At 38.2% G+C, this 15,517-nt stretch overlaps 1 protein-coding gene across 2 annotated transcripts in view; it reads left to right on the top strand.

The window, feature by feature from the left end:
- Nucleotides 1–15,517, top strand: part of KCNH1 (potassium voltage-gated channel subfamily H member 1) — a 187,399-nt gene that overhangs the window by 50,317 nt on the left and 121,565 nt on the right. For both annotated transcript variants that reach the window (XR_010471603.1, XM_065058372.1), the window contains exon 7: nucleotides 3,510–3,939. Coding sequence is in view for 1 of the 2 variants with exons in the window: in XM_065058372.1 (XP_064914444.1) it covers nucleotides 3,510–3,939 (430 nt within the window). In the remaining variant the exon portion in view is untranslated. The remainder of the gene's footprint in view (nucleotides 1–3,509; nucleotides 3,940–15,517) is intronic.

The following is a 15,517-nucleotide window of genomic DNA, read 5'->3' as shown; positions in this document are numbered from 1 at the left end:
ACCTATTAAATATTTATCAACAACTCTATGCAGGTATCAGCACTAGAATCTTTATTTAGTGTTATTCAGTTACTTCAAACAATTTGAAATATAAGTTAGTGTGAAATTCAGCATTTTCTGCCATATTTGACTAAGTGTTGCCTGCTTAAGTGCTGCATGCAAGTACTCCCTGTAACAAAATATGGTAAAAACATACTATTTGTTTACCCTGGCCATTTAATAGATTTCTCACCTTCTGCCTACCCCCAGGAGAAGGTTTCTGTTGGATAGAGTACTAACAGCTGGAACTGTGTCTGAGTAAAGTGAGTGCAGGTAGGACTTTGTGGGGTACTACTTAGTCTTGTACTTTCCCTCACTATCACACAGATGTTCCTTATGGCGATCCTTCAGAGCAGAAGATTTGGGGGTGCCTGTTTGGGACCCACTGTGCAATTTCTAGCTCTTTATGAACTGAGGTTCATCTCTTTCCTCTGGGCAGAAGAAGCTCTGGGTGTCTCCTCCTCTGCCTCTCAAGTTTATAGGAGTAGCAGAACTAAGAGTGTGGGACACACATCAAGAGGAGTAAATTGAGTTCAGGCTCTTGTGCGTGACATCGTGGAGCCATCTATATGATAAAAACATAAAAATAATCTGCACTGATAAAAGCATTGCTAGTATAGTTCTATTTTGGAAAGTGGTAATCTAAAAATGTCAATTTTGAGTCCAGCAGATCTATTCCTGTGATTATTAAAATATTGCTTGCTAAATTTAGTGACAGATAGTACTGTTTTAAATTATTGGAGAATTAACTGATTTTTTTTTTCTACTGTATCATCTATGAAACAGTCTATTAAGTTTCCATTGTTTATACCCATTTGAAATTCTGTCACTTAGAAATTTTAAAGACAGTTATATGGATAATTATTTCCTTGGGCATTTCTTACTCCTGATATTGATCCACTTAGAAAAGACAAATCCTTCCCTCTGAGGAAATCAAATAGAAAATACTGTTAATGCTGAAATAAAAATAAATGCGTTGGGATATTTTTTTAGCTTTTTCTGAACTTTTAGAATTTTATTGGCAATGCAATCTGGTGAAATATTGTGACTAATTTGAATATTAAATACATTCTTTCAGTGCAACCAAATCAAGTATGTATTTTCTGTAAATAAGCAAGTTCTTTTTTTTACAAAACCCTAGTTTTCTCTACGTCTGGTCAGAATTTGGTAGAATCACATTCTCCCAAGTGATGCAGTTCTGTCACATTTTCAAAGTTTATACAAAAGTTCTTTTAGTGAATTTTACAAAGGAAATCAGAATAAGAGTATTCTGAAATCCTTAAAAGTTTTAAATCTAATTTCAAATATTTAATTTTGCATTCCCGTTTTTCATATCCAATTTCACAAACTCCCCTTATGTAATTTTTTTTTCCCCTGTAAGTATTTCTAATCCTTGACTTTTTTTTTTTAAAATCCCAGGGATGAGTTCTAACACCACTATTTTTGAGCAAAAATAAAACCAGTATTTAGTATATTGGGATGGAAAAATTTCCTACCCTTGCCTGAGACTTGTAAGCTGTGCGTGATTAAAAAAGTTGGCTTTGAGACTGAAGCTAAAAGGAGGCCATTACTGAATGCCTCTCAAAATGTAAAACATTTTTGTTCCCCCATTAAAGTTTGTAAAGTGGAAAAGGAGAAATGGGCATTGGTCCCAGGGAAAATGGCCAGAAGGTTGTGTTGTAAGGTTAGAATGGGGATATGGAGAATCTGGAGGCTATGTGTGCTCCGGGACTTGTATGTCTAGTTCTAAAATATGGTTATCATCTTATAGTTTTTTGCGTTTTCCTCCTTGCTCTTCCTCTCCATACTGAGTGTTCAGCAGCACCTGCTTTCCGTCCCCTGGCAATGAAGGCCTTTTGCCTTCTGTCTCCTGTTCTCTGAATCCACATCAAGGCTTTGCTCCATTGTTTACAATATGAAACTGGGTATAGAATGAATGGGAAATGGAAATCAACTTTCACTTCATGAAAGAATTTTGCCTCAGTGCGTTGAGAAGTTTCACATGGATAATAATGAAACGAATAGATCGCTTCATCTTTTCTAGATTTCTGCAAATAAATCTGATTTAAAGGAAGGCTGCCTTTTTTTTTTTTTTTTCTTTTTCTTTCTCGTTCTTCCTTTTTACTCCCCTCCCTTGGTTTTGTTAGATCTTGTCCAAATACATAATAGAAATTGATAGTGTGTTCCCAGGTAACAAATTACATCTGTCTCTGAAAGTGAGTCAAAGTAATCATGACAAATTCATGAAATAAAGAGGAAATACATTGCTGCAGTCCTGGGGAACATGAGTCAATATGCTTTATGTAATTATTTAATAAAACATCTCTTCTAGTACCAGCCTAAGATACTGAAGCAGTTGTATTTATACAGGAATAAACAAACTTCCAGTAAAAGCTGGTGACCAGAAGTATGCAATTATGCAGTTCCAGAAATACTCATTAGACCAGTCTGCTTAAATTTTAATCAGACTTCTATGTATGAAACAGTCTTGATAAGAGAGAATAGAAAGGATTTTTATGAGAGGTTATCCAGTTCTTTTAGTGCCCCAAATGGCTTTGAATTTTTCTTTTATTTAACGTCTTGTGTATGGAATTGCCAATGTGGCTAAAAGTTAACAATACAATAGCCGACGTGCTGGCTTAATTCTGTTTTATGGGAGCCATATTCATATCAGCACAAAAACACTACATTGATAACGAAGCTGTCATAAAAATAAAATGATGTGGGGGTTAGACAGTGAGGTATTTGAAATAGTTAAGCTTTGTGTAGTCCATGTGCAGAATGTCAGAGGACTGATTATCAGTGCGTGAATTTTTATATGAAAGTGAAGTCACAGGAAATACATGGTTACAGTAAAAAATTACACATCACCATGTACTTGCAGTATTTTCCTTTTTGCCTTCCTTATTTATCTTCCTGGTATGTCTGAGCTAAATACTGTGAACGGTGTTATATCTGAGACCTGAGAGAACATGTGTTGCCCGGGATCATAATGTTAAGTCAGAAACAGCCGTAACAGATTCATGACTCCAGGTGCTGGAGTGAATTCAATAAGTCTCTGGTTATGTTTCTCTTAACCTTAGTTTTGTATAGTTTAATGATCAGTGACTTCCATGTTTATTTTCAGTCAGCCTAAAGTAGCATCAGGATGCTCAGGGGCAGTCTACTTGCAGAGCTGGACATGCAATAAATAGGCCGTTGTTTGAGGCCTTCACGAATGTGTTTGTAGACCTATTTAAATAATTTGAGAGTCCAGAGAGCAGCTCAAAAATGTTAGTGGATGAAGACAAGAGTGCACATATCCATCCCTGGAAAGGGTCACTAACCTTTTAGTGTTTCAGGGTCTCTTTTTTCAGGTGTTATCTGCTAACCATCTATTCGTAGTGGATCACCTAGTGTCTTTGCAAGCCACAGATAATATTATTGCTTTAATATTAAATTCTAATGGTCACTGTTCTTTATCCTTCTAGGGCATCAGTAGCCTCTTCAGTTCACTTAAAGTGGTCAGGCTACTTCGGCTGGGTCGCGTAGCTCGGAAGCTGGACCACTACATTGAATATGGAGCAGCAGTCTTGGTTCTGCTGGTGTGTGTATTTGGTCTTGCAGCACACTGGTTGGCCTGCATTTGGTACAGCATAGGAGACTATGAAGTTATTGATGAGGATACAAACACCATCCGACATGAGAGCTGGCTCTATCAGCTGGGGGTGTCAATAGGAACACCTTATCGCTTTAACACATCGGGCTTTGGAAAATGGGAAGGTGGACCAAGCAAAGATTCGGTGTACATCTCCTCGTTGTATTTTACGATGACCAGCCTCACCAGTGTTGGATTTGGGAACATTGCTCCAACTACCGATGGGGAGAAGATCTTTGCTGTTGCTATGATGATGATTGGCTGTAAGTATTAGAGATTTTGTCTCTCACACGCACAATGTCAAACAGCTGTGTGTTATGAATACTGATACTGTAAGAACATGTAAAATCATGTCAAATGTTATCATGCAGCTTAAAGTATTTTTAGTGGCAATATAGTTATTGCACACTTTCTTACTGGTTAGTTTTAAATCACAAGTGGGAGTATTGCTGTGACTAGCAAAAGTTCAGTCGTTTTGGAAGTGATATTCTGTCAATATTTTTTCAATATTCTCTTGTAAATAAACCATAAAATGTGTAAGGCCTGAAGTATTAAAAATTAAAGCACCAGAGTGGGCACAGACAACCTTTGTGCCTCCATTTAGTATGTGGCAAAAATCTTTGTATGTGTGAGAACTGTATATATTGGACAAGTGCATCAGTGAGTACGTCTAAGAGCATCTCATAAGGAAGAGAAAACAGTAGCTCTCTCGAGGCCACAAATTCTGCTATGGGCTGAGCATACAGCCCTAGAACAACCTGGATGATACTGGCCTTGGGCACTTCTGGCTTACATTTCCTTGTCGCAAGGGTTTCATATTGCCAAGCTGTCCAGCTTTTGGCCATGTTGTGTCATTTCAATGTAGGATCTGACTCAAAATGCCTTGATAGCTACTTAGAGTTAAGAACCATAGGTTGGCCACTGTTCAAGTAGGTCGTGTTTCTCTAGATATGGGTAGAATTTGAACTAAAATAAAGAAAAAAATTCTGCTTTGCACATGGAAGAGCATATCATTGTATGGAGAAAGAGAAGCTTCTGGACATCTAGAGGAGAAAAAAATCAATCCTCAATAAGCAGAAAATTAAAACCAAATATATAATGAAACTCAATTAGCAGCACAGTGCCTGTTATGGCAGAAAAGTGAACTTTTGATTCTGATAAGTTATTTTACAGGAACACTGAAATCATGTGCGCACATTATGTGTGCAGTGCTAAGCAGGCTGTGTAGGGATTGAGACATTTTAGCTATAAAAATTGTCGATCTTGCTCTTCTTGTTTTTTCCACTGCTAAGAGTCCCATCATCCTAATAAAACACCCGGGTAGCAGAAGGGAAATTTATATAAAACTTAGAGACAATTACATGGTTTCCTCATGAGAAAATGCATTAGCCAATGTAGCAGTGTAGTACAAAACAGGCTTCCGAACCTATTTCCTGCTGAAGGTACCTGTTTAATAGGAAATATCCTGACCTTTCGCTTATTGTTCATTGGATTATGCTCATGATACTACCTAGAGAAGAATAGCTACTATTTTTCAGTGTTATCATTTAGTACTATGAATACTGAATGAACATAACCTTCATAAAATCAAGAATGTACCTGAGCATATTTTGGAGTTGTACGTGCTCCAAACTCTTCATATGAAAATGTGGTGGAAGGAAACTGAATTTATGAAATATTAACATTGATAGATATCTGCTATGAATTCTACAATGACCTTTAATTTCAGCAAGTTGTAAAAAAAGGGTTTCTGGCAATTTTAAATCTCATGAATGCAAGCACATTTGAGGGAAACAATTTTGTTTGTATCTGGACTTCTGGAACCTTACATTTCTAACCCTGTAACTGTTTATCTGACCACCTTTAGCTTGTGAACAGCTAGTTGGAAACCATTAAGACTATTTGCAATATATGTTTGTGGGAATGGCAGCTAAGTAACCCAATCTTTGAGTTTAGCCCTTTGTTTCTGTAGGGTATTGATTACTTTCAACGTGCTGTAGTTTTGAGCTGTGATCATTCCTAGGATGGGAATAACAAAATGGATTTGTTGAGTTTGCAGCTATTTAGAGCTTAATTGTTGACAGACGTTTTTCCACCATAACATTTTATGTATAAATAACACTATGTTGCCTGTAGAATTAAGCTTTCAAACACTGACCTGAGCTTGAACTTGGGCTATTTTAGAAGGATTTTGTCAGATCTGTTGGGAACATGAAAGGTACATAGCAAATGTATGGGGGATAGATGTGGGGGAAGGGAAAGAAGTTTCCTGGCTAAAGCTTTTGCACATCGCTCAGAAAAATACATATTTGTCCCTGGCCAAGTAACATGTTTGTTATGAGCTGAGCTTATATTATAGTTGGTGACTACACATTCCCTTTATGGTCCTCATTTTGCAGAAGTCAGATCGTGTAGATTTGCACATGAGATGGATAGCAGCTGTGGATGTCCAAAGCATCAAAAATAGGCAATTTCAAATCAGTTCTGCTACTGTGTTGCTGCCCACCAATTAAAGGAAAGGGTATATGATTTCTTGTTTATACTTTGCTGTTAACACTGCATTTATTTTAGCAGCTATCTAGTGAAGCATTCTCAAAAGCTATTGCTGTCTTTCAGTCGCACAGGGAATGCCATTTTCTTTCCATGAAGAGTGCAGAGAAAGCCTGTTTGTCTAAAATTTTACTCCAACTGAAAATAGGTGGGATTTGCTGAGCCCAACCTCAAACATGTCACTCCATTCACTTCTTCCCTGCTAGAGGTGAAGTCTTTAACTATGTGAATATATCTTGGTTTTGAAGTGGCTAAGCAGTCTCGACAAAAATACATATCTGTATATTTAAATAGTCCAGTGGAATAAATAAAGTCATTTTACCTCCTTTTCTGTATGAAATGGAAACAACACTGTCACTTTTTCTTTGAGGATGTTATTGCTTTTGTTTAGTTGAGTAAGACAACACGTTAACAAGATTTGGTTTGAGATTCCAAAACTGCCACTATAGTGTCATCAGAAAAAAAGAGTATTTGGGGACAAATGAGTAACAGCCAGCATTAATATTTCAAAGTGATTTCAGAAAAATTTTACTTTCAATAGGCTGGCAGTTTTTAATAGGAGGGTAATTTTTTTTTTCCCCTTGGGCTGATTAACCTCCTGTGAATAAATAATAAAACTTCCAGTAATGTGATGGGGACAGATTTAGATAAGCGGAAAGAAAACGATAACATTTCCTTCTCTACATGCATTTTATCCTCTGCTCTTTTTCAGTAGCACTGTGCCAAAACACTAGTGGCTTGTTGAACAATACTGTGGCCAGCTAAGACCACGGTCACTATTTTATTAGCAAGATCACCTTTGAAATGTTGATCTTCTCTTTATTTGTAAAAGAAACAGAATTTTCTTGAAATGGAGACGGTGGTCAGCGTGTGTGAAAATTTCTGTGACCTCTGCCTTCCTTGCACGGGTGGTACGTGTAGCTGCCCTACAGGAGGTTATGGTGCAGGTTCCACTCCAGGGCACAGTGAGCACAAGAACACCTCCCTGCAGAAGACAGCCCCAAAGCACAGACTGGAGCCACTGAGACCAAGCCCATGCTTTCTTATGCTTTGCCCCAAGTGTAAAACCAACCAACCCAGCCAGCCCCACAGGCTCAATACCCACACACAGCTTATTCATCTCAATCGCCCCTTTCCAGTGCCTACATACTGCTAACATGACATACCCAGCCTTCCTTCTACAAGCTCACATATCATACATTTTTTACTAGGCCAACATTTGCACTCAACTCAGCCAAAATTCCCACTAGTCCAGGGTATATTACTGAAGCTATCTCTAAATTTTTAATTAAAAGTTACCTGGATTTATTATTTACCATAATGAAAGATTGAATAAAAAAGAAAATGGAAGCAGTCTTAACCTACTTTTTTAAACAGCTATCTGCCATTACAGCGAAGTACTGTTACTAGTGGTCAATGGGTCTACAAAGAGTTAATGTAATGCAAATGTGTTTCTGTCACAGGATCAGCTTTACAGAGAGAGTAAGCAGTGAGCAGAAGGGGATATATCAGTGGCTGCAGAGGAAAACAGATTTTGTCATACAGAAGATGCAACATGATTAAAGAGTATTAATTCCATCTCTCTATGCGTAACATACTAAATATACTTGGAAGGACACTAGTTATGAATTGCTTACACTTTCAAATACCTCTAATATTCTGAGCCCTTCTGACAGGAATGTCCTGTCTGGATGTCACCATAGTCCTGTGCTGACTATATCACAAGCTTTTCAGTCAGTTTGACTGTGGAGGAGACAGCAATAAATGTCTTCAAAGCACTTATTTACATAGTAACTCCTCTCCTGAAACAGAGAAGTTCAACAGACAACACTCCAAGATCAAAGCAAAAAGTATTGTATTCAAGACTTTCCCGCCCAGAAACTATTCAAGATACTCAGCCAGTACACCAAGTAAATCGAAACAAAACTAAAAACTAAGTTTGCTAGAAACAAGGACCAGAAAGCCTTGTAAAACTGTGACACCTGGCAATGCTTCTCAGGGCAGCACCCGTGTCCAGCCTTTCCCAGAGACATCCAGACAGGACATAGAGAGTGCACATATATTATTGTGCTGAAAAGAAGAAAAAGAGAGCATATGTTTTTTTACACGTTTGATATTCTAGAATTATTTTTAATAGAATGGATTTGATTGTGTAAAGTTCTGCACTCTCTATGTATGTATACACATCTGCTATGTATGTATGCAAGTATATAATTTATTTATTCTTAAGTTCACTGAGCAGCAAGAGTCTGCTCTCCAGTGAAACAGTCCTTGAGTGCCCCTACCAAGCCATGGCTGCATAGCTCGTAAGTCCAGACCAAATATTAGAGGCAGGGTCCAAACATTGTCCAGAGCGGTGGTAGATGCCCCATCCCTAGAGACATTCAAGGCCAGGCTGGACGGGGCTCTGAGCAACCTGACCTAGTTGAAGATGTCCCGGCTCATGGCAGAGGGTTGGACCAGATGAGCTTTGAAGGTCCCTTCCAACCCAGAATATTCTATGATTCTATGAAAGGAGGTGCTATGACTCTAAGCTGGATCCAAGAATGAGCAAGAACCACACTGTTGTGATTTCTGCCAGCCATCAGTGTGGGTATTGAGCCTGTGGGGCTGGCTGGGTTGGTTGGTTTTACACTTGGGGCAAAGCATAAGAAAGCATGGGCTTGGTCTCAGTGGCTCCAGTCTCTGCTTTGGGGCTGTCTTCTGCAAGGAGGTGTTCTTGTGCTCTCAGATGCAATAACTGCACACACTGTCCTACTGACCTCATTGTGGCTGCAGTGTTCAAGGAGAAAGGGTTTTACTGTTGGTTGTTTTGACATGGGTATGTGCAATTCCTAATTAGATTTTTGTGGGACCACAGCATACTCATCATGTAGCCCTGGGGATGTATGGTGCATCAGCCATCTCCACCGAAGGGTGACGTAGGTATGTGAAAAATGCTCTTGATTCTTGACCTCAAATAATGCACATCTGTTTAGGAATAACAAATTATTTTAAAATAGAGATGAATCCAGTGGCTGTTCTTAAGGATTTCTGTTCTGTGGAGGCTTGATGCTTCTGATAAGATACACAATTCATATTACTATATAGCTGATTTTTCTGAACATATGGTAAATTACAGTTTTGTAAAGTAAACTGTCTTCTCATTTGTCAATGAGCTGACCTGCATGGTTTTGGATCACTTTATTTATTGACCGTATATGTATATATATAGAGAGAAGTATGAGTGTTAATACTGGAAGTAAAAGCAATTAGCTCCTCAGCTTCATTTTGAGTGAATCAAAACATATTTGCTTATCCTTTTTCACAGATGGCCACTAAATTGCTAATTAATAGGGAGTATGTCTACAGACTGATCTTTCAGAGAGGCAGATGTTACATAAAACCAGGTTTAAAACCACTGCCTGGGTCTGTGGAAAGACATATTTTCTATTTTTAATACTTGAGGAGAAAAAAAAAGCTATTTCAATTTTTAGTTTCTTCCCTCTGGAGATATATGCCTCAAAATAACAGTTCTTGTATATTTTGTTCAGTGAAGCTGTCAGGTTGGGTTGTGTATTGTTTATTTTTCCTAAGCAATAGCAGAAACCCGAGGACTTTCATTTGCAGTTTTCCTATCTGGGCACTGTGTCAGCAATCCCCATGCTGTGCAGATGGAATAGGGATGAACAGTTCTAAAAATGCTTTGCATTTTTCACTTTTAACATACGTTAATACTTCTTGATGGATCCTTACCTATCTAGATTTCGAGCAACTGAGCAAAATCTGTCATTTTGGGAGCCTTTTGTTAGTGTTTTCGGTTGCAGTGAAAGATCCTGAGATTTGGTGCCCGTTCACACTCAAGTCTCCTTGTTGGGTAGGAAATTCCTGGAACTACAGGGCTTGACTCACCCAAAGTATGAAGTTCACCAAGGAAAAGGCACATGTTTGAATGCTAAACTCAGTGTCCTGTGAACACTACAATTAGACCAGATAGTGAGAGGCATTCTGGAAAAAAAACAAAAGTAGGAGTTAAAAGGTCAGACTTGAGGGCACACATGCTCACATACTGTAATAAATTTTCAGCCACTGAGTTCATTAATCAAAGCAGACCAGAGACCAAACCCACTCCTCTTCATTGGTCTTGTACAACACAAGCATCGTGTAGTCCTGCAGCACTTCAGCTGTTATTTCTGATTAAGGTGAACATAGATCCCAGGAGTGTGGAGGAGCTGTCTCAGCTTTGTTCAGCTTTGTCTGTGAATAGCTTCTTTCTCGTTAGACATAAAAACAGGAATGAGGATAATATTAAGTAAATTTCAAAGCATAATTAGGTTAACCCATAATTAGGTAAGCCCTCGTAACATGAACATCTCTCTGAACTATAAGAAATTCTTGGTGGCTGGTATTTTGACACATGGGTCAGTGTTGCTCCTTCACAGCAGAGCAGTGAACTTTGGTGGTCCCCAGCAGGGTAGGAGGTGTTCAGAGGTTCTTGTGAACAAGGATAGCCAGGAACTGAGGAAAACCAGACTGTTCTTATCAAAATAAGTGAACAAAATACAGATGCATTACAGCATCATTTGATGATGTTCCTGACATATGATTGTCCCCTGATAATGCAGTTCATCAGCTGATAGAGCAAATGGATGTGACCATGCTGTATGGGCAATGTCAAACACGTAACTACTTGTAAAGGAAGCATGTGTATCCCTAGCACCTGTTTTAGGGATTGGGGGGCAGAGGCATGTTGAAATTGGTTTTGCTGGAGGTTAGGGACCTGAAACCAAGGGCCAGCCATATGCCAAGTGCTGGCTAGATTTGCTGTGGATATCATTCGCGGGCTACGCACAAACACCTAAGAGACTTCAAATCCAAAGCAACATTTTCTGTGTTCATGGTTATTGCAAATGTGATGTTTTGATTTGAGGACATTCTGGAAAAGGAAAAAGAAACCTTGCCTTGCAAAAGTGGTCTCTTGGATACCTACTTTTTGTCACTAACCCTGGCAAGATTATGAATACCTTCGAGATGCCACAGACTTCTTGCTAGCCACTGAGGTTGCAGTTGGCATGCTTTCTACATAGCTCATAGTTCAGCATTACTTTTCATTCTCATCTATCTTAGCCACCAGCAACACTACTCAAGCTAGTAATTCCTCATTTAAAGACCTGGATTTATTTTATTATTTTTTTTCTTTTTAATAGGCAGGAACAATCTTTCCAGATCTATTCCCTCACCCTTCTCTGCTGTGCTTTATTACTTGTTTGAACCTAGTCGTGATATTTGAAGAGCTGGTGTGTTACTGCTATAATTGTTAAGAAACTGTTTAGGATTTCTGAATGTTATTTTGCCTGGATGCTTTCTCCATTAGAATGAACCACCAGGAGCATTGTGCATAGGTTTCTCACCTACACCAAGTTTCAGCAAAACAGAAAGGTCAACAGAAAATGTGGATAGAGTTTCTCATAAGGTTAGAAGGAGGGTTTGGATATTAGGACAAGATTTCACCTGGTTGTCTCTAAAAGTGAGAATACCTCATTTTTTCTTATTAAGAGTAAAGAATGAGTAAAACAGTATTTAAACAAACAAACAAACAAACAAACGCATCAACAAACCCAAAATCCCACAAAAAAAGCCCAGAAAATTAAAACAAAACCAAAAAACCTCCTCCTCCCCAAAAAAACAAACCCACAACAAAAGACCTCTACCAAACCCCCAAAGTCATTGTGATTAAGGAAAAAAAAAAAAGTAGACAACATTCTGTAGGCTTTTTGGCTGTGTAAACAATCCTGCAGACAGCCGAGTCCTAAGGGATACATTTTTGAGTGAAGCACACCGGTATTTCTCATCAGTAAGCATGGAACTGCACCAGGTCATGGTGGCATTTTCAGACCCACTGAAGCGTCTGGCCTGCACAAGGCCCCATCATTGATATTCTGTGCAGACAGGGCATGCTGGAGGGATGTGGTCAGTGCTGACACACTTCACAACGCAGCAAGCTCCAAACTCTGAACTGTAGCTCTTAAAAGTTGCCTCCTCTTCGGATAGGGACATCCGAGGCCTGCAGACTTTTTTAAGCATTGCTTCTACTGAAGCATAAAACACTGGTGTCAAAGCCAGCAAAAGGGCAGGCTTTAGGTGACACATATGTAAATAGCAAACTCCTACAAAAATCATCATCTCCAGGCTAAGATGAACTGGAAGGTTTGTTCAGGTTCACAGCACCAGTGCGAATGCTGTAATAAATCTGTCTGAGCTAATGACTGTGGCTATAGGAGGAGTGCCCCATTCATATGGTGTTAGTCATCTCCTCACCACCACAACACACTTCAAGGAAATATTTACAGAAGAAATAAAATGGTTTTTGTGAGTATATTAACATGGTAGTACTTTGTTTCCTGGTCTGCTTTGGGGAAACATTAACTCTGTGTGACATGTTATTTCTTACTATGCAGAAATGAGTAAGCAATATTCTTGTTTTTTAAAGTGTGTATGTCCAGATTAAAGCTAGATAAAATTATTGCTCTCAAACTTCCTGCAAAACAAAATTTGCAAATGGCAAGGGTAAATTGCCTATATACTTTTTGGTTGTGGAGGAAAAAAAGAAGATAAACATTCTAGAGCTATATCACATATATATGCCTGATGAATTGCCCCATGATTTGTCATCTTGCCTTAATGACTTTAAAAATTTCAGGCTGTACTTCAGCCGAATGGATCTAGGGAATAACCCTACCTCAGAACCTACTATAATTTAATTGCTAGAACAGTGCCAGGAAATTTTATTCCAAATCGCTGTCAGTGTCGTGCAAATCCAATCAAGATAGTTTTTGAAGTGAAATTTTTGTGAAAATCTTTCATTCTCAAAGTTCTTACAATCTGTTGTCTCCAGCAGAGCTTGTCCAGTGTCTTGGAGAGCAAGGTTAACTTTTGAAAGGACTGTAAATGCAAATGTAGAAAAAATAGTTCTGTTTGACAAGAGAGATGATGAAAGCTGTACAATGTTAATGATTTGTATTTTGGGGCATGTAGGGGAGAGCTCACACTACAGTAATTATATAGATAATTGCCTTTTTTCCTCTTTGTTGCACAGTGTTTCTAAATTTTTACCTTGAATTATTTAATAGTAATGAGGAGGATAAGGAAAACAAATAGGTATCCCAGCTGTGGTATCTCTTTCACCTAATTTTTTTCATATCAGATGCTTATTAGTGTAGAATTTTGATTTCTTTAGGCTATTTCTAACATTTATTCCTAAAAGTTGATTTAAAACACTGAAACATGCTGGCTCTTTCAAACTTTTGTCAGTATGTGCAACCAGCTTATTTTGAATTCTGGAGGGACATCATTAAATCAAGTTAGTGTTTGAGAGGGAAGTGCCTGATGCATCCAGAATATGGACTGAAAGGGCAGAGGAACATAAGAGGAATATTTCAGGCAGGTGAGTCAGGGCATAATAAATGAGTGTTTTGTTTCCTATGGAAAAAAATAAAAACAAAAACCTTTCAGGAATCTGCAAGAGACATTGTGTTTTGAAATGCAGTACAGCAGTCCTGGGGTTCAGTTTATAATTTTATTCTTAAATTACTAAGGCATACAGGTATAATCTAGCATGAATTGTCTTGTTGGAATTTTATTCTGGACTCCCACCTGTGAAATTGTCTGAATACCCATAGTGCACAAAAAGTAGACAGATTTGTCTTTCTCTTTGCACTCCTGGGAGGCCTTTCCCTAAATTGCAACTCTTTGTGAAGGATAGAAATCTTGGACAAAGATATGGTTTTGCATGAGAATTATCTGTACTTGGAAGTCCTTTCTAAGAAAAATCCAGCTAGATACGCATGGGAAAACCAGCAAAATAGCACATTCAGTCATATGACACATCATGTCATTCATCACCTAATTGGAATATGACAAAAAATCTGAAGCATCTTCTAAGCACCTTTCACTTCTGCATCAGCCTTAAAAAGGATATAGATATTTTACTGTCTAATTGCTGTGAGACTCAGACCTACTGTAGGTTACAAAATTTTGGGGTAGAAACAGCTTACCTAGCTGCAATAGGCAAGCAATTTATGAATAATGAGATGTCCCTAACCGCTCAGATGAGCTATCTCATGACATCTGGAAAATGAATAAGTATTAGTTGTGCTTGCCAGATTAGTGAATTTTAATGCATTTGGCTGTTTTTGTATTTTAAAGAAAAATTTGACAGTTTATAAAGATGCTAGCAATGGTCTAGAGAATATAGATGCTTCTGTGTGTCATATGTGGTTTGTTTCCTGGAACTGAGAGAAATATTCCAAGCTCTGAAATATTCTAAATCTGAATTTGAGTTGCTCTCTGAAGTCATATCGTAAGGATCAGCAGCCTGATGGAAGAAATTCTGATCCCCTGAGAAAATATGGAATATATGTGAAAATGTCAGTATCTTTTATCCACAGTACAGCAGCTCTTGCTGCAACTGGTGTGAAAAATGTGGAAGGAGACAAGTAACTTCTTAATAGACCGTCTTGCCTGGAAGGAAAGTAGAAAATGTATTTTTCTAACCAAAGGGGTTTTGACAGCCAGTAGAATCTAAAATCCTAACTGGTAAATTCTTCTGGTCAGACAACAGGCAAACCTTGCCCTTCCCTGCCACAATCTCAGAAGCAAAAATGGGTTGCTTGATAAGTGCAGGTGAGTGGGATGTTTCATGGTCATGGTTCTGTAGTTCTTCAGTGTTAATGGAAAAATCCCAAGGGATTTTCCCTACAAAAAAAGAAGGAGCTGAAGATTGATAACATCTTCTGAGTGTTCAGAGGCCAAGTTAAAGGAGAGAAAATTGGACTTCAGATAAAGAATTAATTTCAGTCTTTGAAATGATACTTGAATGAGGCTTTTTTGAGAGTTGCTTTCTGGTAAAATTAAGATTTATTACAAAAAAATTGAAAATAATTCCAGGTTTTTCAGATCATCCTGGTCCACAAAGAACTTAAACAGTCTCAGAGTTTCTAGGCAGTTCATTAAGTGAATTCTAAAAACCATAAGCTTATTTATTATAGTTGCATCATCTATAGGTGGTTTGTACTTTTAGTACTTTATTTTTGGAAACAGAAAGTAGCAAACTTGCTCCAGTTTTGAATGAACGCTATTTAAATTCACCTTTTTCAAAATCTGTCACACCTTTCATCCTCAGAGGACAAATGAGTGGAACTCTACCTCCTAATGGTCAGGTCTACTCTGGCATTTTGTGTGTGTTGCTCTGGACAGAGTGTGTCCTTTTGCATCAAACACACAGGTTTGACAATGGTTTTGTGTTGTTGGAAA

Source organism: Columba livia, chromosome 3 (assembly GCF_036013475.1).
Source record: "Columba livia isolate bColLiv1 breed racing homer chromosome 3, bColLiv1.pat.W.v2, whole genome shotgun sequence".
NCBI classification, from domain to species: Eukaryota; Metazoa; Chordata; class Aves; order Columbiformes; family Columbidae; genus Columba; species Columba livia.
The sequence above is the reverse complement of the archived record's forward strand: the minus strand, read 5'-3'. Positions and strand labels throughout refer to the sequence as shown.